The sequence below is a fragment of the Rosa chinensis genome, chromosome 6, assembly GCF_002994745.2.
Source record: "Rosa chinensis cultivar Old Blush chromosome 6, RchiOBHm-V2, whole genome shotgun sequence".
Taxonomy (NCBI): domain Eukaryota; kingdom Viridiplantae; phylum Streptophyta; class Magnoliopsida; order Rosales; family Rosaceae; genus Rosa; species Rosa chinensis.
In genome coordinates this window covers 24,742,360-24,769,379 of record NC_037093.1, presented here as the reverse complement: position 1 = coordinate 24,769,379, position 27,020 = coordinate 24,742,360, and the positions used below count along the sequence as shown (strand labels likewise).

At 37.4% G+C, this 27,020-nt stretch overlaps 3 protein-coding genes and 1 long non-coding RNA gene across 4 annotated transcripts; 1 reads left to right on the top strand and 3 right to left on the bottom strand.

The window, feature by feature from the left end:
- Positions 1-194: 194 nt before the first annotated feature.
- LOC112169568 lies at positions 195-1,431 on the bottom strand. Its single transcript, XR_002924748.2, has 2 exons — positions 1,120-1,431; positions 195-781 (listed from the first exon to the last, which is right to left on the bottom strand). It is a non-coding gene; the product is annotated as an uncharacterized LOC112169568 (long non-coding RNA).
- Positions 1,432-2,461: 1,030 nt separating this feature from the next.
- LOC112173088 (30S ribosomal protein S31, mitochondrial) lies at positions 2,462-3,060 on the top strand. The gene has a single exon (XM_024310634.2). The coding sequence runs from the start codon at positions 2,611-2,613 to the stop codon at positions 2,893-2,895; it is 285 nt and encodes a 94-aa protein (XP_024166402.1). The 5' UTR covers positions 2,462-2,610; the 3' UTR covers positions 2,896-3,060.
- Positions 3,061-9,952: 6,892 nt separating this feature from the next.
- Positions 9,953-11,239, bottom strand: LOC112169000. Its single transcript, XM_024305937.2, has 2 exons — positions 10,879-11,239; positions 9,953-10,297 (listed from the first exon to the last, which is right to left on the bottom strand). Exons 1-2 carry the CDS (start codon positions 11,189-11,191, stop codon positions 9,993-9,995), a joined length of 618 nt encoding a protein of 205 aa, XP_024161705.1. The 5' UTR covers positions 11,192-11,239; the 3' UTR covers positions 9,953-9,992.
- A 2,829-nt stretch (positions 11,240-14,068) lies between these two features.
- Positions 14,069-20,034, bottom strand: LOC112174595 (NADH dehydrogenase [ubiquinone] 1 beta subcomplex subunit 9). Its single transcript, XM_024312395.2, has 6 exons — positions 19,838-20,034; positions 19,698-19,739; positions 19,450-19,531; positions 16,623-16,678; positions 16,084-16,155; positions 14,069-14,361 (listed from the first exon to the last, which is right to left on the bottom strand). The coding sequence occupies exons 1-5, from the start codon at positions 19,967-19,969 to the stop codon at positions 16,117-16,119; spliced, it is 351 nt and encodes a 116-aa protein (XP_024168163.1). The 5' UTR covers positions 19,970-20,034; the 3' UTR covers positions 14,069-14,361; positions 16,084-16,116.
- Positions 20,035-27,020: the final 6,986 nt, after the last annotated feature.

The window sequence follows — 27,020 nt, the reverse complement described above, 5'->3', positions numbered from 1 at the left end:
AACGGGCCGACCCGGTAAAAACCCGTTAAGTTAACGGGTTTCGCGGGCTAAACCCGGCGGGTTTGCGGGTTTTCCGTTGGAACCCGTTAAGAGATTTTTTATTTTTTATTTTTTATTTTTTTTAAGCAACTAGAATTAAGACTTGTGCATATAATTTTTCAAATGGAACAAAGTGCCTGCTTTATAACAACAAATAACTAGTGGAAAGCCATTTCTTTCTTTTTCCATTGCTCAATTCATGTTTTATATGGCTAGCTTTGTACGACACTCATTCTCTGCCCTTGACCTTCCAGACCACAAAAAAAAAAAAAATACATCATTACATCTCGCTAGACTTCGTACAATTTTCCTACTGTTGAGAGTGTTGACCCTAAAATCACACTATTTGTGACACACTCTATGCAAATCATCCATCACGGCAAGGCAACTCAGCACAAAAACTTCAACCAATCTCATAAACTCATCTGGATCCTTCAGTTTCTAGTTCTTCATATAAACAACAAAAACATGCTACAACCATATTCAAATTCCATCTCTTTGTCAACTGGCATGGGTGTTCAATTAATGCAGGCTATGCAGCAACAAAATTCAAATTGCAGAAGCTTTGCCTTATCAGTATATCATCTTACATTATATCGTCAAATCGTCAATAATACCTTGGCATGGTAGTCTTTCCAAACTCTGCGAGCAATCTCTGCAAAACAAAAGCCTTGAACTTGATTTTCTGAATGCTTAACTCCTCAGATGTAGGATATTGAGTCGGTTGGTGCTGAACTAATCTCTGCAATAGCCCATCACAAGCAAAACCCAGAATCAGAAAATCAAATGAAATTGAACACAACACACAGAATTGTATAAAATTGTGGAGTTTCCCAGCAATCAAACAGAACCCATATTGAAATCAAGACCAGAAATTCAATACTTCAATCAAAATCGAAGATTACAACAACCCAAGATTACAAATCAATATCACAACAAAAACCCAGAAATCTATCACAACAAAAACTCCATCATTCAAACCCAGATACACACTCAGATTTCAGATTATAAAATGCAATACCCAGATACAAAAACTGCACGGAATCGAAGAAAACCCAAAGCAAAAGACAGATCCAATACCTTGAGAAATTGGGCGCGCAGAGAGAGATGAGAGAGAGAGAGTTGGGATTTGGGTGACGGAAATGAATGGGAGGCTGCTGTGCTCACTGCTCAGATTCAGGGTTGCGTTCCAGAGAGAGAGCGTTGCGTTTTTTGTCGTTGCTGAATGACGGAAAGGGTCGGAGTAGGTTTGTTTGGAAGTAAACGGGTTCCAATGGGTTCCAGTGGGCTTAGCACGCAAGGCCCGTTAATTTGCGGGCTTTTTGCGTGCGGGCTTTCTTAACACGAATTTAATAAATGGACGGGTTCGTGCGGGCTTTTACCGTGCGGGTTTGCGGGTCACGGGCTCAAATGCCAGGCCTAGTCTGAAGCTCCAATGGTTGCTACTGACAGTTCAATGCCGGCTCTTCAGGAAAGTGAGGTGGTTCGTGAAGTCTCGTCATCGTTATTATAGGGATTTAGTTTTTGATTTTCTAGGTTTTGTTTAGGATTAATCAGCCCCTCCTCCTTTGAGTAAGGGTGTTGGTGGTTTTTTTAGGGATTTTGTTTTAGTTTTCTAGGTTTTGTTTAGTTTTAATTTGTCCTTCCTCCTTTGAGTGGGGGTATTAGTAATCTGGACTAGTGGTTGTGCCATTGTTATGGTGTCATCCCCAGAGACTAGTTGTTTTAATTTCGATGTTTTCTTGTAGTCAATATAATGGAGAGCTGCCTCTACATATATACCGACGATTTTGGTGTACGGTGTCGGAAGGGTTTAGTCTCTTCTTGAGGTTGACTGTAAGAATGTATTGGAACTCCTAAGATAAGTTGATGTTTGTGGTTAGAGTTGAGCCCCTATCGGTTCATGGTATTTGTAACCACCGGTTCTATATTAGAGGTATGATTAAGTCATCTTCTCTATTTGGAGTAGTTGAGATTTTACAGTGTCATCCCATCATTGTAATTTTTTGGATTGATGAAATTTCTTCTATTCTCACCAAAAAAAAAAAAAAAAAAAAACCCTTTCGACCCTTGTCAACCCTATTCAGAAAGACAGCCCAGTTCGGCCCTTAAAGACGAGTAAGAGCTCATATATGAATCATTGGCCTGACTCTAAGTTTCGTTGACTTTAACTAGACCCGACCTGTTCCTACTCTAAACCCTACAATTTAAGGTAGGGCCCAGTCCATGATGACCCCTATTTTGATGTATATTTTCAGTTTACATTAAATTTGTGAATAATAATAATTTTTATATGTACTACTGCATGTAATTGAAAAAATACAAATTTTCGTTAGATATAAAGAGAAAGTCAAACCGAACTGATAGAACGATTAGAACCGAGTCCGCACCCTATATAAATTCTACAGAAATGTTAAAAGTGGAGAAGGAATGAAAATTTATGGGTGTCCATTTCTAACAATGGAAAACCCGATGACCCGACCCATGAGTTAGCTCTATATATACGATGCCTTCACCCTTCTCAGCTTTGCTTGTCTAATTTTGATACAGTGCAAAGCAGGAAGAGGAGAAATGGCGATGGTGCAGTGGTGCGGCGCAGCGGCGAGGCGAGTGTTGGTGAGGGAGCACCGCGCCCTCTTCACGACCTCGTCATCGTCGACGTCATCAGCTCAAAGCAGTGGAATCGGGGCTCCGATGCTGTGCGGGCGAGGGGACAAGAAGACGAAGAAGGGGAAGCGGTTCAAAGGGTCGTACGGGAACGCTAGGCCGAAGAAGGAGAAGATGATCGAGCGCATCAAGGACAAGGTTGAGGTTCCCAGGTCCACTCCTTGGCCTCTCCCTTTCAAGCTCATTTGAATTCCTCTCTTTCTCTTTCTTAGGGTTTTAGCTTCTTTTTATATATGCAATAGTTGAACTTTTTGTGCCTTGTTATCGAAATGAGAATGTGTACATTTCTTTGTATGAATGCTGCTTTGTGCTTTTTCTTTTAATATAATTTTGATTAGTTTTCTGGTCTGGTTATTTGATTGGTCTCCTAGTGTCGTATCATTTAGAAGCACAAAATGCATGGCAAAAGATTCGAGCTTTTTAATGAGAGTTACTTTGAATGGACTATGTCTGAACTCTAGTACTTGTACATTACTGCTGAGGTGAAGAAACAAAAGAGTGATTGGTGATTAGTAGGGGATTCATGGTTTCTGGGGTAGAGTAAATCTGATTCTCTTCGTACGTGTTCTCACTAAAAACTAGTATTGGTAATCTGATAATTTATTCTTTTTTCAGCAAAATTGAAATGAATTAGTTATTCTTCTAATTTGTTATCAGTTTCCAATATTATTTGTATGGCCTATGTTAGTGTGATACGACACTCATAATGTTTGTGTATATGAGCAATTTTGTTAGGCGTATGAGCAGAACTTATAAAGACACAGGGGAGGGAAGACTGGAGAGTAATATTTAGCCATCTTTCTTATTTAGATGCATGCCTCACCCCCAATGAATTGACCAAGCTACCATGAGCATAAATAGGCATCTTATAGTAGATATTGTCTTCAACTTCTGTGTTGATTCATTACGAATCAACAAATAAGTGGAGGATGGCGATTGGAGGGTTCAATCCCAAGATATCCCGTATAATACCATCTTAAGCAATTTTTCAACCACCAAAGCTCAAGTTTTTAAGAAATCTTGGCCAAAAAAGGAAGAATGTAGTCTCATAAAGAAAAGAAGGAAGAAGATAGACCGAATGAAGGCCAATTTCAGATGCCCAGGTCTACTACTTTGCCTTTCCCTTTCAAGCTCACATGAATTTGAACTCCGCCTCTCTTTCCTTTCGTACTGACATGTTTGTTCCTTAGCTTTCGAACGGTTCTTTTCATGAATGCCTTATGCTTATATTTGGTTTGAAATATTCGTCATTTATACGTGTTTGGCTACTAAGTCTTACTCTTTCATGCGTCTTTCTCTTACTTTTATTGTCTAACACTACAAAATGCATAGCACAGGTTTCAAAATTTAATTTAGAGCTAGGTTTAAGGTTTATTTGTAGTGAGCTCAAGATAGGGAACTGTAACTGTGACCGCAAAGTTCAATAATGAGAATAGAATAGTACTTCCTTTGCTCAGGAAACACTTTGGTGATGGTTCTTGTAGCAGTCTTTAGGTTTTGGGCTTTTAGCAAAATGGGAGAATAAAAAGGCTAAGTTTGCGTTAGTTCTGTGACTTGTTATTGTATAAATCTCTCATCATTTACTAAAAGCACTTGTTTAGCCAAACACAGATGTGATAGAAAGGCGGAGATGTGGATGGAAAGCCAAACATAGATTGCGTTTTTGTGTGTTTTGTATACTGGGATATGTTATTGGATACCAACTATTAGTTTCAATTTTCTTTCTGGAAAGAGGAGACCTATGAACAATACTACATGATTGTGCATCTGCTTTTATAGTTGTAGTAGCTAGTAGGTGTAGGCCTTAGTTAGTTGGCTCTACTTCATGCCTACAGTGTGTGATTAACTTGTGATACTATGACCCTTAATATTACCTAAAAAGAAATGCATTGAATTGTAAAAATAAAAAGTCAAGGTTGGTTGCATTGGCTACCAGCCAAAACTGACAGTGGTGCTGCCCCAGTTGCAGTTCCCGAATATTTCTGCGGTGCTGCAATTACTGGTAAGCTGCCACTCCTGGGTGCTGCCTTTGGTCCAGCGATCTTTAGTTAATCACCATAACAGTATTTGGTTCAGGGTTAAAGTCAAGGCCAATTTTGGGATATTGATGTGTTGGGTCAACCGGTCAAGGAGTTTCTTTCTCAATTTTGTAGGGCAGGAAATTTTGGTGGGTTGGGTGACTAGATTGGAGCTGGTAATAGTGCTCATCAGTCTCTTATTGTTGAGTCAGTTAGTGTGATAATTAATTAATGACTGCCAATAGAGGCTTGTGATATTGAGTTTTGGTGAAAGCTACTGACTTTTTGCTCATCTACAAGATAAAACTCTATACTTATTGGTTTGTAGATTAGGTCAAACAGCTCATAAATGCATGCTCAAGTCTCAAAGTTGTAACTCAAACTGTTCTTGGCTTTTTAGACTACATAAAGTTCTAAGTACTAATGTTAAACCAGCAGTAGATCCCCAAAAGAAACTGTTTTAATTACATGTCCCAGCCTTTCAAGCTCATCTGAATTGAGTTCTGATTTTATTCTTAATCCTCTTTAGCTTTAGGGTTTTGATATATGCAATTTCAAGGGTTTAATTCATGCCTTGTTATCGGATTCAGAATGTGTGTACATATTTATATGATTGATATATGCTCTTGGGTTTAAATATTTGTTGTTCAGTTTCTTGGTTATTGATAGATATTCACTTTTATGTGTAAAACCACAAACTGCAATACAGAAGATTTAAACTTTTAATTGAGTACTTCTTACAAAGAAAACAATTATGTTATTGTAGTCTGCCTGCATTCAGTGAGGAAGCACTTGGAAGGGGGATGGTTGTAGAAGTCTTGAAAGTTTCAGGGTTGTAGGTGAACATTAAAATCAGATACTCTGTTTATATTCACATGAAAAGTATTACGAATTTACCAGTCAATTTTTCCAGCAAAGTGGGACAAAATCTTCAATAAAATTCTGTACTGTTCAATTTCATATCATTTTCTGAAATCACTTATGTTGCCAAATTTAGATATGATGAGACATAATGTTCATGTTTAATCTACCAAGCAGTTGAGAGAAGCTCATCTGAATTAAATTCTGACACTCTTTTCATTTGTACTCATCCTCTTTAGCTGTTAGCTCAATATATGCGTATTGCACTCCCATTTTGCAGCATTGCATTTGTCATTGCTTTACGCTGCTCTTGGAGTTTGTATATTTGTTTGTGAATTGTTTATTTTGTTATTTTATGTTCTTAATCTTCATTTGTTGTTGAAAACACAAAATGCATAAAGTAAATCTCAATATTATAATGAAGAGTTATTCTTAATGAAGAAAAGATTAATGAAGAGCTGTATGGAATGGAAGACACACACACACACACACACGTGTACTCCAGTATTTAACTACCTTATTCATTCTTAGAGTTCAAGAAAGAAACCCATGATTGCTGCACAATTACAGGGTTTTAAGTTTAATTGGGAGAAAAGTGAAGTACTTCCTTCGGATTGATTTTTAGGGACTTTCATAGGGTGTTTTGATTTTTAGAAGGAACATCTGTATGTACTTATACAAACTGATAAAGTTTCCTGCATCATTCAGAATTATCATTTTTCAAGATCAATTGTCTGGTCAAATATAGATGTGGGATAAAGGCTTTATAGCATGTGTTTGTATGTTATTTATCTGTCACACATTCTCTTGTATGTTTCTGTGTATGTGTGTCTTTGTCACACACGCCTTTGTATGCGTCTGTGTTGGTGTGTGTTTTCCAGCAATTTAGTGATTGGGAACTAAACTAATGAAGAGAAAGATGAATGATGATAGAAAACTTTGAACTAGATACTGAAAAGGGAGAGTAGCATACTAAACTCTGCGCAGATGTGGACTAGGTAAACAGTTTAGGTTTATCAGGGCGATATTGGGGTGTGTTGAATGAAGAATTTATTTTTATTTTTGTAAAATTTTGTGGGTGTAGATGGTAATGGTGCTTCAAATGTGGCACCATTACCATCCTAGATAAATGTGGCTATTTGACAGTGAGTGTATTTAAAAGCTAGCCAGTTTTGCTTGTCTGCATGATCAGAGTTCAATAAATTACGTATTTGGGTATAAAAAAAAAACATCATTATCTCAGTTATAGATCATTGTCTCAGAATTTAATAGGTAGCACTTCAATTGCTCGTCTCATTCTGTTATTTTCCTCTCCACTCATTTGTTTGATATTAAAGATGGATCTGAGTAAGCTTTTGTTTTTACAATGTTTGGTTGCATTAGCTGTGATAGAAAAGGGTTTTCAGGGACTCTAATCTGGGTTGGGAGAATGAATTTTGATAATCCAATGGATTGTTCAGTCGAATGACTAATCTGATCCATTTACTTTGTTGGAATTGAAAGAAGCCATAGCCACTTTCACTTTTGCAACTAGCATGGAATTACTTCAGGCAAAAGGCATCAGTCGGAACTTTTAACCTAGAGGTTGTAATCTGCATGGAACTACATTGGCCACCTATCCTTTCTCAGGTTCATCAACCTTGAGACCTATAGCTTCTCTGGCAAGATTCCACAGGAATGTTGACCATTGCTCCGACTGCACCTCTCAATCTTAGTCAAAACATGTTGGAGAGGGGAATTCCAGTCAACCTGACCAGCCTGGAGCTGAGCGTCATAAGTTTTGGATCAAGCCGATAAAGTTCATCAAAGATTGGCTCGTTGATGAAGCTAGTGATATTTGATCTTTAGCCGCCAGGAGGCATCCCTCCTTTGGAAAAAAATCTTTCATCAATTAATTTTTTTTCTTTTTCTTTTTCCAATTGGCAGTATTCCACCAGGTATAGCGCTAAACTTGCCTAACTCCAACGATTGTTCCTTGAAGTATATGAATTCCTCGGGAAAATTCGAGGTTTACTTTTCCAATGCTTCTCAGTTCGAAGAGTTGATATTTCATAGTCACTGAGCGGTAGTGTTTATTTTCAGCACTTGGTGGGAAGCCTTCAAAACTTATAACCCCAGTTCAGTATGTTAAACAAGGACGAAACCTAGAAACCAATCATGTATATCAGGCTAACAAACCTAAAAAGTAGCTAAAATCAGATATTCGATCATTTGCTACCTTGTTCTTACAATGTCTGGTTAAAAAGGTCTTTTGGGAGTTTAATCTAAGTGGGGACAGTCCAATGGATTTTGCCCCTTAAGATACACCTGTTTTGCATTAGCTATGGGCAATGGCAATCTTGTGAGTCATCTGGATGGAAAGAAACAAGAGAACTTTTGAAAATATGGAGGAGGAGCTAGAGCTGTAGCTATTATGGATAGGTATGATTATCGGCATCTCCATAGGCATTGGTTTCCTCAGAATTCAAAAGTCGAAAGTAGTTCACTCCATGCAATTCTTTATGATTGGAAGGTTTCGTAGATATATGCTAGTTTTGGATGTAGACTTCAACATACAGCTAGCACATTCCATGGACATCTTCTCCCCAATGACATACTTCGTTATAGTCTCTTAATAGCATGAACTCTCTGATATTACCAAGGATGATGTTCATCTTATGTTGGCAGACTTCTGTTGATCATCTCTGTCTTGGCGAGTCTCCAATGTTTTTTGGGCATCTCATCTTTTTATTCCCAAACAGGGCTTACCAGACGTTGACTAAAGTTTGGGAACCTTTCTCTGGTCTGTAATTTTTCACGTGCTTATATAGCATTATTCATAATGCTAAGGTGGCTTCGAGTAATATCTGCTTGCTGAAGGATGAAAGAGTTCTTGGTATCAAAGCTTTGCATTAATAAGGTGATTCGTATGACACCATGATCCCCTTTAAGAGTTTAATTCAAGGAAATGTCTGTGGCTAATGTTTTCACACGGATTTTCATATGTAATACAGTATTACTCACATGGATTATAGTCCGTATGAATTTAACTGTAAACCTCATCTGTGTGTGATGAACGCATTTTCTTGGAATATTTCTTGAACATGGCTGTCATGGTAATGCATATTTGGAACCTTGTGACGGACTGACGGATGCAGATTAGTGCTGCCAACACTTCTTGCTGTTGTTAACCATTATTTTCTCATACTTGGCCTCTGAATTGGATAAAGATTCTTAAACTTCGTTATTCCTTGAGGCTATGCTTTCTTCACATACTTGGAAATGGGGGAAAGCATTTGAGTGGCATGAGTAAGTCAGGCAGAAATATTCAGTAACGCAGGTTTTAAGGAAAAATTATTCCTTGCTTTCCCTTGTCTTTGAGTTGCAGTGCAGAAACAGTCAGTCAGTCAGGTTTTAAGGAAAGATCCTTTGGTGTTTTTCATTGTGATTGATCCGAATGGATGTTGGCCTCAGTAAAATTTTGATGAGTTGTATGAGATGTCTACTGCACTTATCAACCAAAAGTTCTTGGAGCTTTCTACGTTGGTTTAGCCAAAACATCAAGGGCATGATCTTCATATTGGGGATGATAATCAAAGGGAAGCTGTCGACTTTAGACAAGTATCTGTTTATTTCCCGCATACTATTAATTCTTGTCCCTCTAAGCTCTATTGGTTTTAAAGTCTCTGCTGCAAATTTCTTTCTTGTGACTAATTGGAATCGTCTCTCTTGGCAATTACCTTGCTGCCCCAACTTGGGTTATAAGCTTGCTTTGCCAATCTCAGCAACTTGATGAATTCCTAATTAACTACTGGAGTAGTGATTGCTGCTGTACATAGGTGCTTCAGTTCGATAGGGAAAAAAAGTTTTGAGTAATTCCTACTCAGAAACACATAGAATGGTGAAATATTGTCATTTTTAAGATCAACTAAATGGTGAAATACATAGGTGACAGAAAAGCGCTTATACGTCTTCCAGAAATTTAGTAAAGCATGGGTGATGGGAGCATAAGATCATTAGAGAATGATGAGTGAATGGTATGGGAAAATATTGAACTAGAAAATGATTGGTGGAAAGGAAGTGTGGCATACCAGCATGACTTGTTTATGATATGTTGGACATCAAATACTACATTCATTGTTCTTTATGGTCTGGGATATGCCTTGGATATGTTTTCCAGTTGTGAACCAGGTCAAAACACTATACTTTCTCATGTGGCACTAGCTGCTAGGTTATGGTATGATAAACATCACATGATTAGTTGATTCCGTTGCGACTGCTGCTACTCGTAGAGGGCAAACCTAATAGCAGTTTGAACAAGATTGCTAAAGGGACTGAAGTGGTATCCAAGTATGAATATGATATGCATATTCCCCATATCCAATAAATTAAACAAAAGCCAATGGTAATGATGTATTACTGAAAATATCAAACAAAACAATTGATATCCATATTGTGAACTTGATGAATAACTATTTCGTTCTTCACTTTCCCTTGCAATCGCTTCGTCAATTCTACTGCTAGTTCTACAATTGTGCAGAGTCCAATGATAAAGTAAATGACACCAAACATAATACTAACAACGCCAACTGGGGATGCTAGAGGATAATATGTGCCTTTTTTTGGTTCAGTTACAAGCCTAAACCCAGTGTAAATTGCCCATACTAGCATCAACATTGCAATCAAACTCACAATTATGCGGCTGACGATACATATCGTCTTCATCTTCCCTCCTGCATCAATATGAATCAAGTAAATAGTAAATGTCAATAGGTTTATGATTGTTCACAAGCAGATTCACATCATAGATGAAAATTTATAAAGTGGTATATTAGTGGTTGCTGTATCGGACTCATTATAGACGACGTTGCATCTTGCAAATCAAAGGTAAGTGGGAAATGAGGGTTTGAAGGTTTGAATTCAACACCCTTGCGAATGATCAGAAGTCATTGTTGGGACATCAACTGAGGGCAAACCAATTACTAATAGCCATGGCCTCGAGACTATGAGTTTCTAATACTGTTTTCAATCAGCAGACTATAGTAAGTTCGAGAAGGATGCCACCATAAACTATGAAATCTTTGGTTGACACTCCAAATGGTAGCCATTTGTATTTTTCCAAATTGAGCACTAGGTGGAAAGCTTCAGAAACTATTCTTATAAACTGAGTTCTAACGCCAATACTATGTTAAACAATCACCAAACTTAGAGAACGAAGCAACAAACGTCTATCGAGCTAAAAATGTAAAAATGGCTTAAGTGAGATAATCATATGACAGAATGAAATGATGTAAGTTTTGGTACGTGTTACGACCTTGATGTATGCCACCCTCCTCCGGGTTTTGAAGTTGTTCAGAAAACTTCACAAACAAGTCTGCTAGTATAGGAAACCCAACAGCCAAGAAAAAGAAACCAAGAACTATGGTAAGCACTCCACCAAAGACTGCCCAACTATTGTTGTAGTACTCATGGTTCATTCTTGGTTCCTCTGCAACTTCAAATCCAGAGCAAATGGTCCACATAAACAGTATTACAATGATGACAGATGCAAATACACCAAAGGGGGTTGCATATATGCTTTTGGCATCTCTTCTAATCTTCCATCTTATGACTACACACTCCTCCATCTATGATGTTTTGGCCAAACAAGAAATGCTTTAGGGCTGAGAGAGAGAGAGAGAGAAATAAGGGAGGAGGACAAATCATCTGATTTTATAGTTAGTTGGGTCATCCCTGATTCAAAGTTAATGTGGTAGTAACCGTTCACTTTTACCGAATGTAATTAGTAACAGTCTATCTAAATTCAAAGTTAGTACAGCCATATATATCATTTCAGAATCTGTAACGATTGAAGAAGTGGACTTGGATTAGGAGACTAAGACCCAAGTGTAATGTTTAATGGGAGAATTGAGAATTGAAAGCCACTTTGAAATGGTTACATCTCAGCGCACAAAATGAGTCCCTCGTTTCTAATTGGTATACCTTTCAATTTACATCGGTCCTCAACAACCTCATTCCATATGGTTTTTATGCTTATAAATATAATTGAGACTCATAATGTTCTGCTTGAATCTTAATGTACGTGTCTTTGCTTCTGTGGTGAATGAATATTTGATGTAATTCCTAGTGGGAAATGGGATTTGAGTCTTAACAGTTCAGTCATATTATGGAGCACTCAACCAAGTCCTACCCCAACCCTCTAGAGTGCAAGTGACTTGATTGTTCTTGGATAAAATGATGATCCAACTAACCAATATCACAGTATTTGTGCCTTTGCGCCATTTTAGGCAACATTTACTTCATTCGTATATGGTCTGGGATCCTTTTGTGTTGATTTAAGACTTATATTGTGTGGACCTCCATCCTTTTTTTTATATTTAATACCGTTATTTTTTCAATTGTTATTAGATTTTATCAACTCATATGAGAAGAAAAATAATGATAGAGAAAGAGAGAAAAAAAAATGTAAGAAGATTTTGTCAACTCATTCTTATAATAGTTAGAAAATTCTCTACCAGTGAGTTGTGACCTGTTAGTAAGTTATTAATCCAACATTGTAAAGGTCATGGGTTCGATTCTCAATAGCATATGTAAGGGTGGGCGACCGGGCTAAGGGTTTATTTAAAAAAAAAAAATTGGAAATTTCCCTAAATCAATTATACAAAATCATTACTTTCTTATAATGGTTCCCCAGTCTAACATAAAATCAAATTTGGGAATGAGACTGGGTTCATCCCAACATAGAATCTTCTTCTCAATTGTCATTTAGAATTTTGTATGGTGATTAAGAGCAAAATCCGCCGGCTTCCTTCAATTTTTGAATTGGTTTCCTTTATTTTATTCTATAAATTAGGTATGTTTCCTCTTGTTGAGTCCCTTCCTTCATGATCTTACCAAATTGTACACAAACAGAATAGATTACCCATGTTCTCTTAACTATGGTACCACCTTTGCAATTGACAAAGAAGTTGAAGAGCAATAGCTCTAATCAGAATTCTTCATGGTGGAAGGAAAAAAAAATAGTAAAAAAAAAGAAAGGAAAGAAAGAAGAGAAAAAAAAAAAGAACAACAAATTTATGAAGAAACAGATTTTAATTGTTCAAGGATGTTTTGGTAAAATTAAGAACGTGTACTGAGCTCTTTAAGTATTAACAAAAAATGAATTGGAGGTTTAATAAGTAAGAGATGTTCAAATATCAAATTTGGAGGTCCAACTAGAATTACCCTAAAAAAAAAAAAGATATATCAAATTTATTTCCATTTTAAGAAACAAGGAGAAATATGAAATAAACAAATAAATAAATAAATAGAGGAGAAATAACAAATCTATGAATAATGGAGTTGGTGCATATCGATAAATTTGCAAGTGTAGTTCGTGATTCGTATAAAGCAGTTTTTGGGAGTATGTCATGAGTGTAGATCACAATCCCGTATAGTGCATATAGGTGTGGTGATTGGTGGTAGTCTCTTCAATTTGTTATCGGCCGAGGGTTTCGGCAAACATAATAAGGTTATGGTTTCTTTTTAGTTTATAGTAATCTTTTGTTTGAGGTTTTTGTTGTCTTTAGTTTTTTGATCTGTGTTCAGATATCAAATAAGTTCATACTCTTTCGAATTGGGTTGTCGTCATGGATTTCGATTGGACCCAGTTTTCTGTTGGATGAAGGCTGTGCATTTCACTACCAATTTGCGTTGATATGATTGGGATATCTTTGGGTGGCCCACCCAATAGTTTTCTATTGTAGTAACTTATTTAGGTTATTTCTCATTATTATAGTCAATTTGACTTTCTCGGTTGTGCAATATTGTTCTTGTCGTATAATTCATTGACATGTCAGTCTCTCCTCTTTCAATTGAGACTGATTAATATTAGTTTATTGATGTATGTTTACAGGATGTAATCCTTTAATTGGTGCTATGATTGCGGTTAATTAGTAATTGAAATTTCTTTCAATAAAAAAAGCAAAAGTAAAGTATAGTCAAAATACGAAAACAAAAAAACCCAACTCAATCGGATCCTGTTGTCAAATCTCGCAAACAGAGCCCTGGTTTGTACGCAAACGCCGCCAAGCAGGATGAAAAAGTCACCGAGGTGATGTCTTGTTGTCCCAATTTGACCATAACGTGAAGAAACCAACAAATAACCAGACTTTAATTTTAAAAATTTTCGAGCTAAAATGTTTCATGGTCCAACCAGGAAAGCTTCCAGACTTCATCATTTACGAGAGTGGGATCAGAGATTATTGATTTTTCAGGTGCGTGCGGTGATGGAGGTGTGAGTCTGGGGATGAGGCAAATCCCCAGTTTGACCATCCGGTCAAGCTGAGAATATAAAAGCTTAAAAGCTTCTTACACATTCCATTAAGTTCAGCTCCAATCCCGAAAGCCAAATTCCAAATCTATTGCTGCCAATTCAGGTTTAGAACCATACACAAACATACATGTGAATGTGGCATGCATGATAGAATGCACAGGGATACACCAGTACCCCATCCTCCAATTGCTGATTATTGCAACACAGTAGCCAATTGCGGCCAAAGAAATGCAATTAAAGGGACGGAAGAAAGTAGTTCACATTAAGCACTACGCTTAACCCAACCTGAAAGCATACAACACATTCATTGTTCATCTGTATCAAAGATCCATTGAAGAAAAACACCAAATACACCATGATAAGGAGCAACTGCATTTGAAATAATTTGTAGCTTAAAATCATCGTTTGCTTGAGCAATACATCAAAGATGCTGGCCTCATTAATTAAAGTGTCTTCATCATCATACTCATTCTTCATCTTGATCTGCATCAGAAAAAGTAGCAGATTGAAGATCAACAGAACTCATATGTTGACAAGAAACTAACAAAGTTCTATGTTGATGATGAGAAAAAAACATAAGATACTCGCAAACAGAAGCAACATGAATGGTTGGGAAGAGTAATTGGATTCCTCACAGCCTCTTCTGAATAAGCACATGTAATAAGATAAACCAAATTCATGTTGACTAGACACTCAGCTATCATAATTACACCCATCAATCCTAGATAAAGTGATCATTTCTTTCTCTTTTTCATCCAGAACACTGTTTCTTCAACCTTTGTCTCACAGATTCCTCTCCCTCTTCCATCCCCAAAACAGTTAAACCTTGAGAGTCCAAACCCCATCACCCCACCAACTGACACATAAATTTGAAGAGTCCCTGGCTCTATAAGTTTACTCGTCAGTCTCATCCACTTGTAAGATAACCTGACTGGTTTTTGACTATAAGAAAGTCAAATTAGATATTCATGGTCATGGACAAAGAAGCTCTTATAATGGTGATTACGGCAATTAATTGATGCTTGAAAGTACATTCAGTACTACATCAGAAGAGAGACCAGAAAGGAATATGAAAATAAACCTCTACTGCTATATATTACCAATTCCACCAAAAGGGTATCAATATATATACCCTCCCACTTCTTGTTTACATTTGTCTTGTAGTCATATTTAGAATGGGAACTCAAAAATAAATCTCAGTAAAACCAAGAGAATAAACAGAGAGATAAAGAACACCCAAAGATATCATGGTTCGGCAATGTACCTACTTCCACAACGCAGCAACAACCTCTTCCACTAAATCAATAATGGATACAACAATCTTACCAAGCCTCTAACACAAGAATGAACAACAAGAAGCAATAAGAAAACAAGGAACCTCTCGCCCTATCTGGAATGGAATACAAAAGTTTTCTCTCTGTCTCTCCTTACTCTCTCTCTAGAGTGATCTACAATTCACCTCTCTCCTCAGAGTGGTATGATCACTCTCTCACCTTCGAACGGCATCCTCTCACTCTCATTGGAATGGAACTCTCTTGCTTTATTGTTGCCTGCCAGTGACACAAAGAACCACCGCCTCTTTATGTAAGCTAACAATAGCCTTTCATCAATTAAGAAACTAAATCCTGTTGGTTGTAGGCAAGCATGTTCTTCCCTTCTCTGTAGCCAACTAGGTGTACATGTAGTCTTTCATCAATTAGGATTAGTGCAACCCCACTTTGATGCCATGAAGATAGGAATAACTATTCGTCTATTGAATATCCTACCGGTAGTGAGACATATTGTCTTCTACTTTTATTAATCCTATTAAACATACGTAATCTAATCATGGGCTGGACCACAACAGTGCATCTCCCTCAGTCTCTTTCATTATCAAATTTCTAATCTTCTCTATAAGTCCCATCCGAACATCTCGAAGCAAGCTTCTGCTACATACTTTCTATTGCTATGGAATTCTATTGGTCATTTAGTCTCTAATTTTTATTTTTGACGGGAGACAAACTAAACAGGAGAAAAGCTCTTACACCAAGAATATCATTACTGTTCTGTTAAGAAACAGGTGTGCATGTGTCAAAATTAGGAAAAAGGGAGGTATGGTTCCTTGAACAAGTGATGCAATTTCAAACCTAATTGACCAATGATTTACACCTCTAGTTTAAGGCCAAAACATATAGCAGTACTTCAAGCAGACAATAAAATTGCTACCTTTATTTATTGGAAGGAAAAATATGCATCGTTTTAGTTATCTTCTCGGCCATAGTCATATACTATCTCAATCTGCATCAGCAAAACCACAATGAAGTCATAAACAGTGAAGTTATAGAAATGCCTAATTTGTCATATGCTTGTTGAATATATAACTGGTCCAAGAGACTTGCAAAACACAAAACATAGGAAGCAAAGAAGTTCTACTTGCATTAATAAGATTCTTTTGTAGGAAATGCAATAATAAAATTATAAAAGTAATGATAGAACCTAATCAAACTAAGGGTAAAATAACTGTAATTAACTCTGGAAAATTCTCATAAATCATACTTTCGACTGAACAAAAATAGTATGTTTCATCACTGAAAGAAAGGGTAATGGTATAAAGTATAAACAAGAAAAAATAATTACTCTTAATCATTGAAGTAATCATATAGAAGATGAATATATAGATGTCCTTAAAATAGAAGTGAACATGGGAACGACCGAAGTGTACAATGAGATACCAAATAATAAGTTGACATAATATAATATCATACCCCAGCAGGTGGAGTCGGATTCCGATGAAACTTTGAACCACCAGGAGCCCAGGGAACTGTACAGACAAAACAGATAAAAGAAAGACGTTAAAAACATCAAAACAACTAGACAAAATGTATTTGGAAGAATGATATCAATTAAGTCCATAAACAATAAGAAAATACTTAAGGGTCCATCAGGAAGGAAATTCAAAGTCAGTAGTGTAAATTGCTATATTGGACTTTTGTTCTGGTCTCGAAAGTGCATTTTACTGGCAGTCGAATACTCAAGATCCTTAATTGTGTGTCTTTTTTTTTTTCATGTCTCAACGAAAAAGTGGTAAACCAAATCCTTGCTTTGGCTGAATGATCAAGTCATACATTTAGTTCATTACCATCAGATAACTATGGTGCTCCAATTAAGCAATTTCCAATGATAACTGGGATCCAAACCCATATATCTGTTAACCCTTGCATTCAAATAGATCCTAACACAATTTACAGAAACAAATATTTCATTTCAACACATTTGGATATCTAGGTACTAATGAGAAAAGCTAATGAGGTACCCTAGATAGTGACTCTGATGTACAGCTAGAAAGAGCTTAACAGCTTGTTCTGGTCTCAAAAGTGCATTTTACCAATGATGCACTGACACGGGTACGGGGTACGGGGTGCGATACGATACGATATGGGGATACGTTTTTTCTCAAAAAAACAAGATACGATACGTTTTGGATACTTTTTTTTTATAAATAATATGTAATATATATATAGTGTTAATAAATATATTTGACAAATATTGCATATAAAATGACAGAATTACAATGAAACAAGCAATTAAAAGACATAATATTCAAACAATTATACAATACGTTAGTCCAAGAATCACATTAAAAACAATAACCAATTTATATAACAATTATAATTGAAACAGATGGTTAGTTGGTTACTGACACAGGAGGCTACTCACAAAGTCACAGGTCACAGCAATTATATAACAATTATAATAACCAATTTAAGGCTTTAACTCTTTAAGGCTTTAAGTAACCCACAGAGGCACAGATCAGATCGACCTTCAAGTCTTGGTCGTTTGTTCGTTGACGAAGCCGCGAAGAAGCAAAGAACAGAGAGACTCGAAGAGAGAAAGAGAGAACTGAAGAGAGTAGTGCGGCTGTGGCCCACAGAGCTTCAAGCCTTATCTGCAGTTCAAGCCTTCAAGTCTTGGTCGTTTGTTCGTTGACGAAGCCGCGAAGAAGCAAACAACAGAGAGACTCGAAGAGAGAAAGAGAGAACTGAAGAGAGTAGTGCGGCTGTGGCCCACAGAGCTTCAAGCCTTATCTGCAGTTCAAGCCTTCAAGTCTTGGTCGTTTGTTCGTTGACGAAGCCGCGAAGAAGCAAACAACAGCGACGCGAAGAGAGAGAGAACTGAAGAGAGTAGTGCGGCTGTGGTGAATTAGGTTTTAGTTGATAACAAATTATCAAAATACCCCTGAAAACGTATCCAAATCATGGGAGCGCGCATCCAAGACGTATCGAAAGAGTCAACACACACTACATGGTCAATGATACGCCAGGAGAGTCTCAGATACGCACCCAACGCGTATCGAACCCGTATCCGTATCCGATACGGATACGATACACCATACTAAAATTTCTGGCGTATCCATGCTTCATAGCATTTTACTGGCAGTAATACTCTCTCTCTCTCTCTCTCTCTCTCTCCCCCCCCCCCCCCCCCCCCCCCCCCCCCCCCCCATTTTTTTCATGTCTCAACGAATAAGTGGTAAACCAAATCCTTGCTTTGGCTGAATGATCAAGTCATACATTTAGTTTATTACCATCAGATACCTATGGTGCTCCAATTAAATAGATCAAATAGATCCAATTAAATAGATCAAATAGATCCTAACACAATTTACAGAAACAAATATTTCATTTCAACACATTTGGATATCTAGGTACTAATGAGAAAAGCTAATGAGGTACCCTAAATAGTGACTCTGACGTACAGCTAGAAAGAGCTTAACAGCGTGTTCTGGTCTCGAAAGTGCATTTTACTGGTCTCTCTCTCTCTCTCTCTCTCTCCCCCTCTCTCCCCCCATTTTTTTCATGTCTCAACGAATAAGTGGTAAACCAAATCCTTGCTTTGGCTGAATGATCAAGTCATACATTTAGTTTATTACCATCAGATAACTATGGTGCTCCAATTAAGCAATTTCCAATGATAACTGGGATCCAAACCCATATATCTGTGAACCCTTGCATTCAAATAGATCCTAACACAATTTACAGAAACAAATATTTCATTTCAACACATTTGGATATGTAGGTACTCATGAGAAAAGCTAATGAGGTACCCTAAATAGTGACTCTGACGACAACTTGCCATCTATATACAGCTAGAAAGAGGTTAACAGCTGGCCCCAATAACATCGACTCCGAAACCTCAGAAGAAAAAATTCCGAAAACAAATTTAATCAAGACAGAGACGCATGTAAATTAATTTCCGTAAAGCGATGAAAATTGACATTGATCACCCACAAATCATTTCTCCAGGATAAGGCAGCCCGAAACACTGACAAAAGATTGAGGTCTGACCTGAAAATGACATCATTTCTAAAATGATGTCATTTCATATCATCCCAAAAGTGTCTCCCTGTACTAATATCCATATAGAGACTAAAAGACCTCTAGAACTTAAAGCATATGAACAAGTAACAAAGAAGCTGAGATTTAATAAAGCAACAGAAGTGAATTTTTACAGCAACCACGCATAAATTGACTGATTGGGGCAAAATGCAGTATACTTAAACATGTCAATTTGGTGTCGAAATAAAAGTCTTACCAACATAAGGGTCAGGGTGGCGCCACTTATCATAGGTAGCTTCAGCATTAGCTATGAGTCTATCGATTGTGTCAAGATCTTCCTGTAAACCCAAAAACCAAACAAGCAATCAATCAAAAACGGAGTCTTTTTCATCCAATTTCAAACAATGTATCAAGAACTAGAACTGAAACCCAAAAATGGAAATGGAATCCAAACAAATTGGAACCGGAAAGGGGGAAAATCAAATAAAAGGAAGGGGGACGAACCACGTGCTTGTTGGTCTCGAACCTCTGGCGCAGAGCATCAGCCTGAAAATGAAATCAATCGCAAAATGAATGAATCGAATTTGAGAAATTGGGAAAGTGAAGAAGATGGGGGATTTAGGTGGGGGGTGCGCAGTACGCACATCTTGGTAGAAGAGGTGGCGGTGGACGGCCCAGTTGAGAGTGTCTTTGAGGGCCTTGCGGTAGAGGATCCGAACCCGCTCCTTCTGAGCTGCCCGACGAGCTAAGTACGCCGCTGTTGAAACTCCGCTCATCTCTCTCTCTCTCTCTCGCTCTTTCTTCACTCTCCCTTGTTTCACTGTGTCGAGCGAGAACGACCCACAAGAAAAAGCAGCAAATGCCAACTAAACGGCGTCGTTTGCTTATTAGATCCGGGAATTTTATTTTTTATTTTGTTTTTTTGTTTTTTTTTGGATCAAATCAACAATTCTGATACAGAACTAAGGAAAAGACTAATTAAGTTATTAGACGGTAACCACTGCAAGTGGTCTAGTGGTTCTTGCCTAGTTGGGTGTGCTCCTCAACCTAGCTTCGAACCCCGAATCTGTTAAAATATGCGTCGAAGGGGTTTATCTTAGGCCTAGGAAGCCTTTGGGTTTCCCTTGACAAAGTCAAAAAAAAAGTTATTAAACGGTATTTTGATTAGACAAGGTTAAGTTGCGAAACCGATTAACCCACAGTTGAGAACATCCGACATTCTCCGGATCGAATCCCTAAGGCGTTATTCGTGTAGGTGACTAGATTTTCTTTTAAACAATACATCTCGGCATGTTGACTGTTTAGTTTTTAGGCTTTCATAAATAGGTCATTTCTACAACCTTCCATCCAAATTTGAAATCGTTAAGGCATTCACAATCATTTACCATTATGAACACAATCAATTCAGTTTGGACATATATAGTTCATCTATTGATTTTAATCTAGTTCAATAATTTAACTATTTTCAATTTGAATGAAAATTTGCATAAATAATATATATACACTCTATAGAGGCAAGTTTGGCAATTTTCAAGTTTAAGCATTCATTCTAAGCATAACTACTATTATCCGACATATCATCCACGATGCTCAAATAGTGAGCATCTACTAGACTTGATGATTTGTCAGGTATAAGATATGACCCAATAAAATATAGAACAAAAGCTCAAACATATAATTCTCATTAAGGATGAATCGGAGATACTTGTTACTTAGGTCAACAATCAGAAGATTCAAATAGGGATTTCCATACCTAATTAGATTATGGAAAATTTCTTCAGCAATTTCAGACAGAGGCACGTTCCTATCGATAAAACTATATACCGTCCTTTTGGCAACACCGAAGTGATAGATATAAGCATCCACGGTTAAATGATTAGCTATCTTTTGACACTTGGCCATAGGAACGGTGGCGTTGGCTTTTTATTACCATTAGTTATCTCAAAACAACGATCAAATATGAAAGATAAGATATGAAATCTTGTCTGATATGGACAATTTCTCTACCCCGTCTGACAATGGAGAAAAGGGTTGAAGGATTTTTTGAATTTGAAATTTGAGAATTTTCTAGGTTAAGGGTAGGTATTTATACTAATTCTCAACCAGCAACGTTCTCAATTTTCAAAAGAGAGGAGAAGGAAAAGTGTAAGTTCTGTGCCGTTTGGTTTCGGTGGTCCATTGGGTTGGCCCATGGGCTCTCAACATGACTTTCTTTTATTGGTTATTACATAATTATAAGGGTGGTGCTATTCACACACCATTTTTCTCTATTATGTTATTTTTAACTAACAATCTATTGTATTGTAGGAGTCTTGCAAGATATTGCTGATAATATTACTCAACTTCAAAGGATGCAGGATGACGTAGATGCACTTAGAAGAAGAGGACACTCTTCACCTTTGTGTTTATATACTATTTAGATATTACAATTTTGATTTTGTAAATTTTTTTTTCTAATCATTGATGTTATATATAAATTACTTATTTATAGTCATTTTGATTATTTAAGTCGGTGCTGAAAAATGAATCTAATTTTGTTTATCAATTTTTTTTTTATTTTTAGGCTCTGTAGTAACTAACATGGATCTAAAAACCAGCAAACGCTAAAGTGTATATCACAGGCAGTAACATATTGCTCACATGCCGTCTAGAGTGAAAGGGGAAATCAGAGAATAAAAACAAAGAATTCCCATATAGAGTTACCGTTTGCGGGTGGTATGGATCAGAGTTGGTGATTATTGTGGTGGGATGGCAAGTAAAGGTAGAAAAAGCAAGGATGTTTTGGTAGCAACTGGGAGAGGACAAGAGTATGTTGAAGAATATGCAAATGATCGATTGAGAGGGAACGAGTTTGATAATGAAGATTATTTAGATTGTTTGCGTACAAGGGTTGCGTATTCATGCATGCGCACATTTTGGAGTGGAGGCATTATCAAGGCCGCTGTGGTCCCTATAGGAGGCAAAGTAGAATTATTGTGGCTCTCACATGCATTAGCAGCCCTCTAGGAATATCATGATGATCTTAAAAATTATTGGGACAAGAGTTTGTTATGTGTGAGCAGGGGCATCAGATATTCTCACAAGCGCGAGATAGATTTAAAGCATCAGATTGTAGGGCAAGTGGGAACAGTAGTGACATTTCATGTGTTAGGTGTTAACGCTAACAGTATAGTTAGGGTGATAGAATTTCCTACTATTGATGCCAAGGGGCCGCATTACATGTTTTGACAGGTTTGCTTCTTCAAGAGAAAGACAAGTTTAATTTCTACATACCCACAGCTGAAGTCATTGAAATGGTTAGCAAGGAGTTTGAAACTATAAGTCCAGAATCTGATGACTTTTTGTAGGCACGCAATATTCCTTTCACTCCAAGATACTTGCGCAGATCATTCTTTTTCAGCTTCTTCACCGTTAATAGAGACTTTCTCTGTACTTCAATTTCTGTCCTGTGGTCTTGAATATTGGATGAGCAGATGAAAATGTTGAGTTGTTGATCCTCCATTCTTCAGATAGTGCATTATCTGTCAGGATTTGAAGTAATGCTTCCAGCTGATTTGGAAAGGGATTCAAGGGGAATCTCCTTACCATTTCTGCAAACTGATCCAAGTCGGAGCTAGCACCACCGTTGAAGTTCATTGGTCATAGTTTAATACCAATAAAGAAAACATTTTGTGTGAGTATATTGCTATGTGAGTATCCAGTAGTATTCCACATGCAGACACTAGAGCTTGCAGAACAGCACTCAGTTTAGAGGCAAACTCACGGGAGAGGTGAGTAAATCCATGTTGGGTGGTTTGCAGGAGGTTATGATGGCTCGAGTAAACCCAATCGTGCAGAGTCGTGTAGCTGTCATACCCAAATTTCTCTTGATAAACTTCGAAATGGAAACTTTTGCTGGAGATATGTGCATGGAAGTTCTTGTCAAATCAATGAACAATAATCTATTTGATAAATTTGTCTTAATTAAGCCGATGTCCAAACTTCATATCGAAGCTCCTCCTGTCATTTCGATTATCAGCTTGCCTGTTGATTATGTCAAATGCAGCGGGAGCTTGGGGAGTCATACCTAAATATATTTTGGAAACAATTTTCAACATTTTCGAATAGAGACACGTTCATGTTGATAAAACTATATACCATCCTCTTGACAACACCGAAATGATACATGATATATTCATCCACGGTGGAATGATCAGCTATCTTTTGACACTTGGCCATGGGAACGGTGGCGTTGTTTTTTTTATTTTTTACCATTAATTATCTCGAAACGACAATCAAACCGAGAAGATAAGATGTGAAATCTTGTCTGAGATGGACAATTTCTTTGCCCCATTTGATAATGGAGAATAGGGTTGAAGGATTTTCTGGACTTGAAATTTTGGGATATTCTAGGTTAAGGTTAGGGATTTGTACTAATTATCAACCAGCAACGTTCTCAATTTTCAAACATACGTTAAATGAATAAAACAAAATGCTCTGCTTTTGGAGAAACCCTAAAGCCAACCTTCCTTCGACTGCGAGATTGTTTCTCATCCAGCGATGCCCTGATGTCCGGCGGACCTTGATTGCTTACGATGTTGAACAAGGTAATTTGCTTTTACAAATTTGAGAAAGATACTGGTTAGTGCTTTGTTCTTCTTAGAATTTCGTTTCAAATGTGTGAATTTGACGCTATGATTTGTCACTACAATGCATTTTGATTCACCTCGGATGATACGCTTACTAGCTTTACTGCAAATAATACTTGAATATGAATATGAGGAATATGCTTCTTCTTCTTTTTTTCCTTTTTTTTTTTTTTTTTTGAGCTCAAAAGGTTACGGTCATATATGATTAGATCAATCTAAGAAGTCTCAATACAGGAAGAAGTACAAAGAAAAAGTGCACAACGGAATAATCATAGAGAAGAGCACCAAGCAGTAAACTGCCTAAATCCACAGTATGTCTTCAAGCTCAATGCCGAATACCGCTCTCTCAATGTCTAGCACTCCCTATGTCTCGGTTTTGAGCCTCCTTTCCAGCTTGGTTGTCATCTCAAATTTTCCATATCCTTCGTTGCCCCATTCAGCTCCCCAGCAATTCTTGAACTCCCAAGAGGGAGGAACAATGCTTTCATCTCTATTGTAAGCAGTCAAAATGACACAATGTCTCATAAAATAGCCATAGAATCCACACAATGGCCAGAAGTAGGGGATGTCAATATGTTGCTACCAATAACCCTGTCCTCGGACATGATATGGACAATCTCTATGGTGACAAAGGCCTGGCCAATACCCCTATGATCTCGCAAAAAACTCCTCAAACAAATAGGAATCTGCTTCTTCTTAAATTAGTGCTTGCTTTTTTTTTTAGTTTAATGATATACTGTTAGATTAAGAACAATAATTTGTATTGTTTAGAGGAATCTGCACTAAACAACATTCTATTGCAATTAGGATGTCAATCTCTCTTATCTTTTGTTTTTGAAATATAGTATTGTTCACTGTTAGTGTATAATCTTGTGCTAATAATGCTAGAGCACACTGTTCACCTTTGTTTTAGCATATAGGATTAGATATTACAATTATGATTGTGTAATTTTTTTTCCTAATTATTAATGTTATATTTAGAAGTTACTTATTTACAGTCATTTTGATTATCTAAGTCGGTGCTGAAAAACGAATCTAATTTGGCTTACCAAATTTTTTTTTTTTTGGTTCCATAGTAACAAACGTGGATCTAAAAACCCTCAAACATTGAAATGTATATCACAGGGGCTGGATTGTTGCAAAAATATCAGCTTATGACATTTTTCAAAGTAATCATATAACTAACATGTTTGTACTACCCCAGACAAAAAGTAGTACATTAGATCCAAATTTCTCTTGATAAACTTAGAAATGGAAACTTCTGCTGGAGATATGTGCATAGAAGTTCTTGTCAAAGCAATGAACAACAATCTCTCTCTCTCTCTCTCTCTCTCTCTCTCTCTCTCTCTCTCTCTCTTCACTCCCTTTGTGTCACTGTGTCGAGGGAGAACGACTAACAAGAAAAAGAGCAAATGCCACCCAAATGGCGTCATTGCTTACTGTCACTAGTGTTTTTCTTCTCTCTGTTTTTTTTTGAAGGGATTTTTTCTATTTTTCTTTTTAACTTTATGGTTGACAAGTGTATTTTGAGGGTGAAAAATAAATACACTGTTTTAAATCTATCTATCTATTTTTTTAAGCAGTAGATAGTATTAGGGGTTTTATTTTGTAATTTTCTTTTTTCATTGAAAAAAAAATCTATCTATCTATTTCTTTGTATAATTAAGCCAATTCCCAGCAGAAAGGCTAGCCGGGTAACTACAAGCAAAGAGGACGTGAGAGAGGAGAAACCCTAGTTTTCCAAACCTTAGCGCTTTTGGTATGTATGCTGCTGACGAAATGGCGGTACGACTGGCAGCCTCGCTAGGATTGGAAGATGGCCGCAAGCCGATGGATCTCAGGCCACCAAAGGGAGAAGGTTTGCAACGATCGCAGGCATATCTAGTTGAAAAACTGCTGACTGCTCGTGCTTTTAACAAACGCTCGTTTATAGGTATGTTCCGCAAGGATTAAAGACTTAATGGCCGTTATACGGCACATGCACATGGAGATCGATTCCTGTTCACTCTGACTGATCCTTCTGATTTCAACTGCATTCTCCCGTGGGGTGCTAGCACCGTACGACGACATTGGAGATCGCATGAATGTACCCTTGTCGTCTCTGGATTTCTAGATTAAAGTCTTAGGCCTCCTTCCCGCCTTCCACTCTGATCGCTGTCTTTGGTGGCTAGGTTGTGCTTTTTGGTAGATATTTGCAGAAGGACACTGTTGAATTTGAAGCTGGTAGGATCTGGATCTAGGTGAGATCGATTTGTTGCAACATGTGGTACTATATCGGAGTTTTACGGTGGAGTATGGGGTGGTTGTGGATTTGAATTTTTTCTTTGAAAATCTGTACAGTAGATGCCAAGAATATGGGCTGCTAACTCAAGTTGGTCTCCCGTGTGCTAGACCACGGTTGCCAGAGATCCTGAATAGTGCAACGCTGCTAACGCAACGAAACCTGAACGCATGGTGCCCCGAGTGGAGGCTGTACCGATTGTGGGGCCATCTCTTGTGTTTGGAGCTCAAACACAAGTTTTGGAGACACCTAGCTTGGGTAGGTTTGTTGGTCCATCTCTGCCAAAACAAAAAGCTTGCATAGAGGTTCACATTCAACCTATGGCGGTGAGAAAGGTGTTGGCAGCTGACAGTGTGTCGCTAGGATGCAATTCCAATGGCCTTTATGCCTACAAACTTGAGCATCAGAATATAGGTACACACGGCTAATCATCTAAACAAATTATACGTAAATGAACAAAGTGCCTATATGTTGTTGGGAAACAAGACAAGTACATTCACCGTAATCGAAGAACAAATTCCTAAGTAGACTAGTATGTTTGTTAGCCCATAGCGAGGTTCAAAATGTAGAAACAAAGTGCTTGCTCCTGATTGCTGCAGCCTTTCCTTTGACAAGAAGTGAGCCGAGACAGCACTAGACAAATTCAAAAATCATACAAGTTATAAAACAAACTTCATTGGATAAAAAATTAGTATGGAAATGACATATTATACTTAATAGGTGGAGTTCACAAACTACCGGAGCATATGCATAAGCAACAAAATTGGAAACCTCTCCAACAATCATTACGAGTTGAGAAAATCCAAAACCAGGAATCAATATATCATGTTTTTTCAAATCATCGTATCAGTTACACATATGTTTTAAGTGGCAAGACCTATACTTATTTTGCTACAAAATCTGAAATTTAAAGATTTG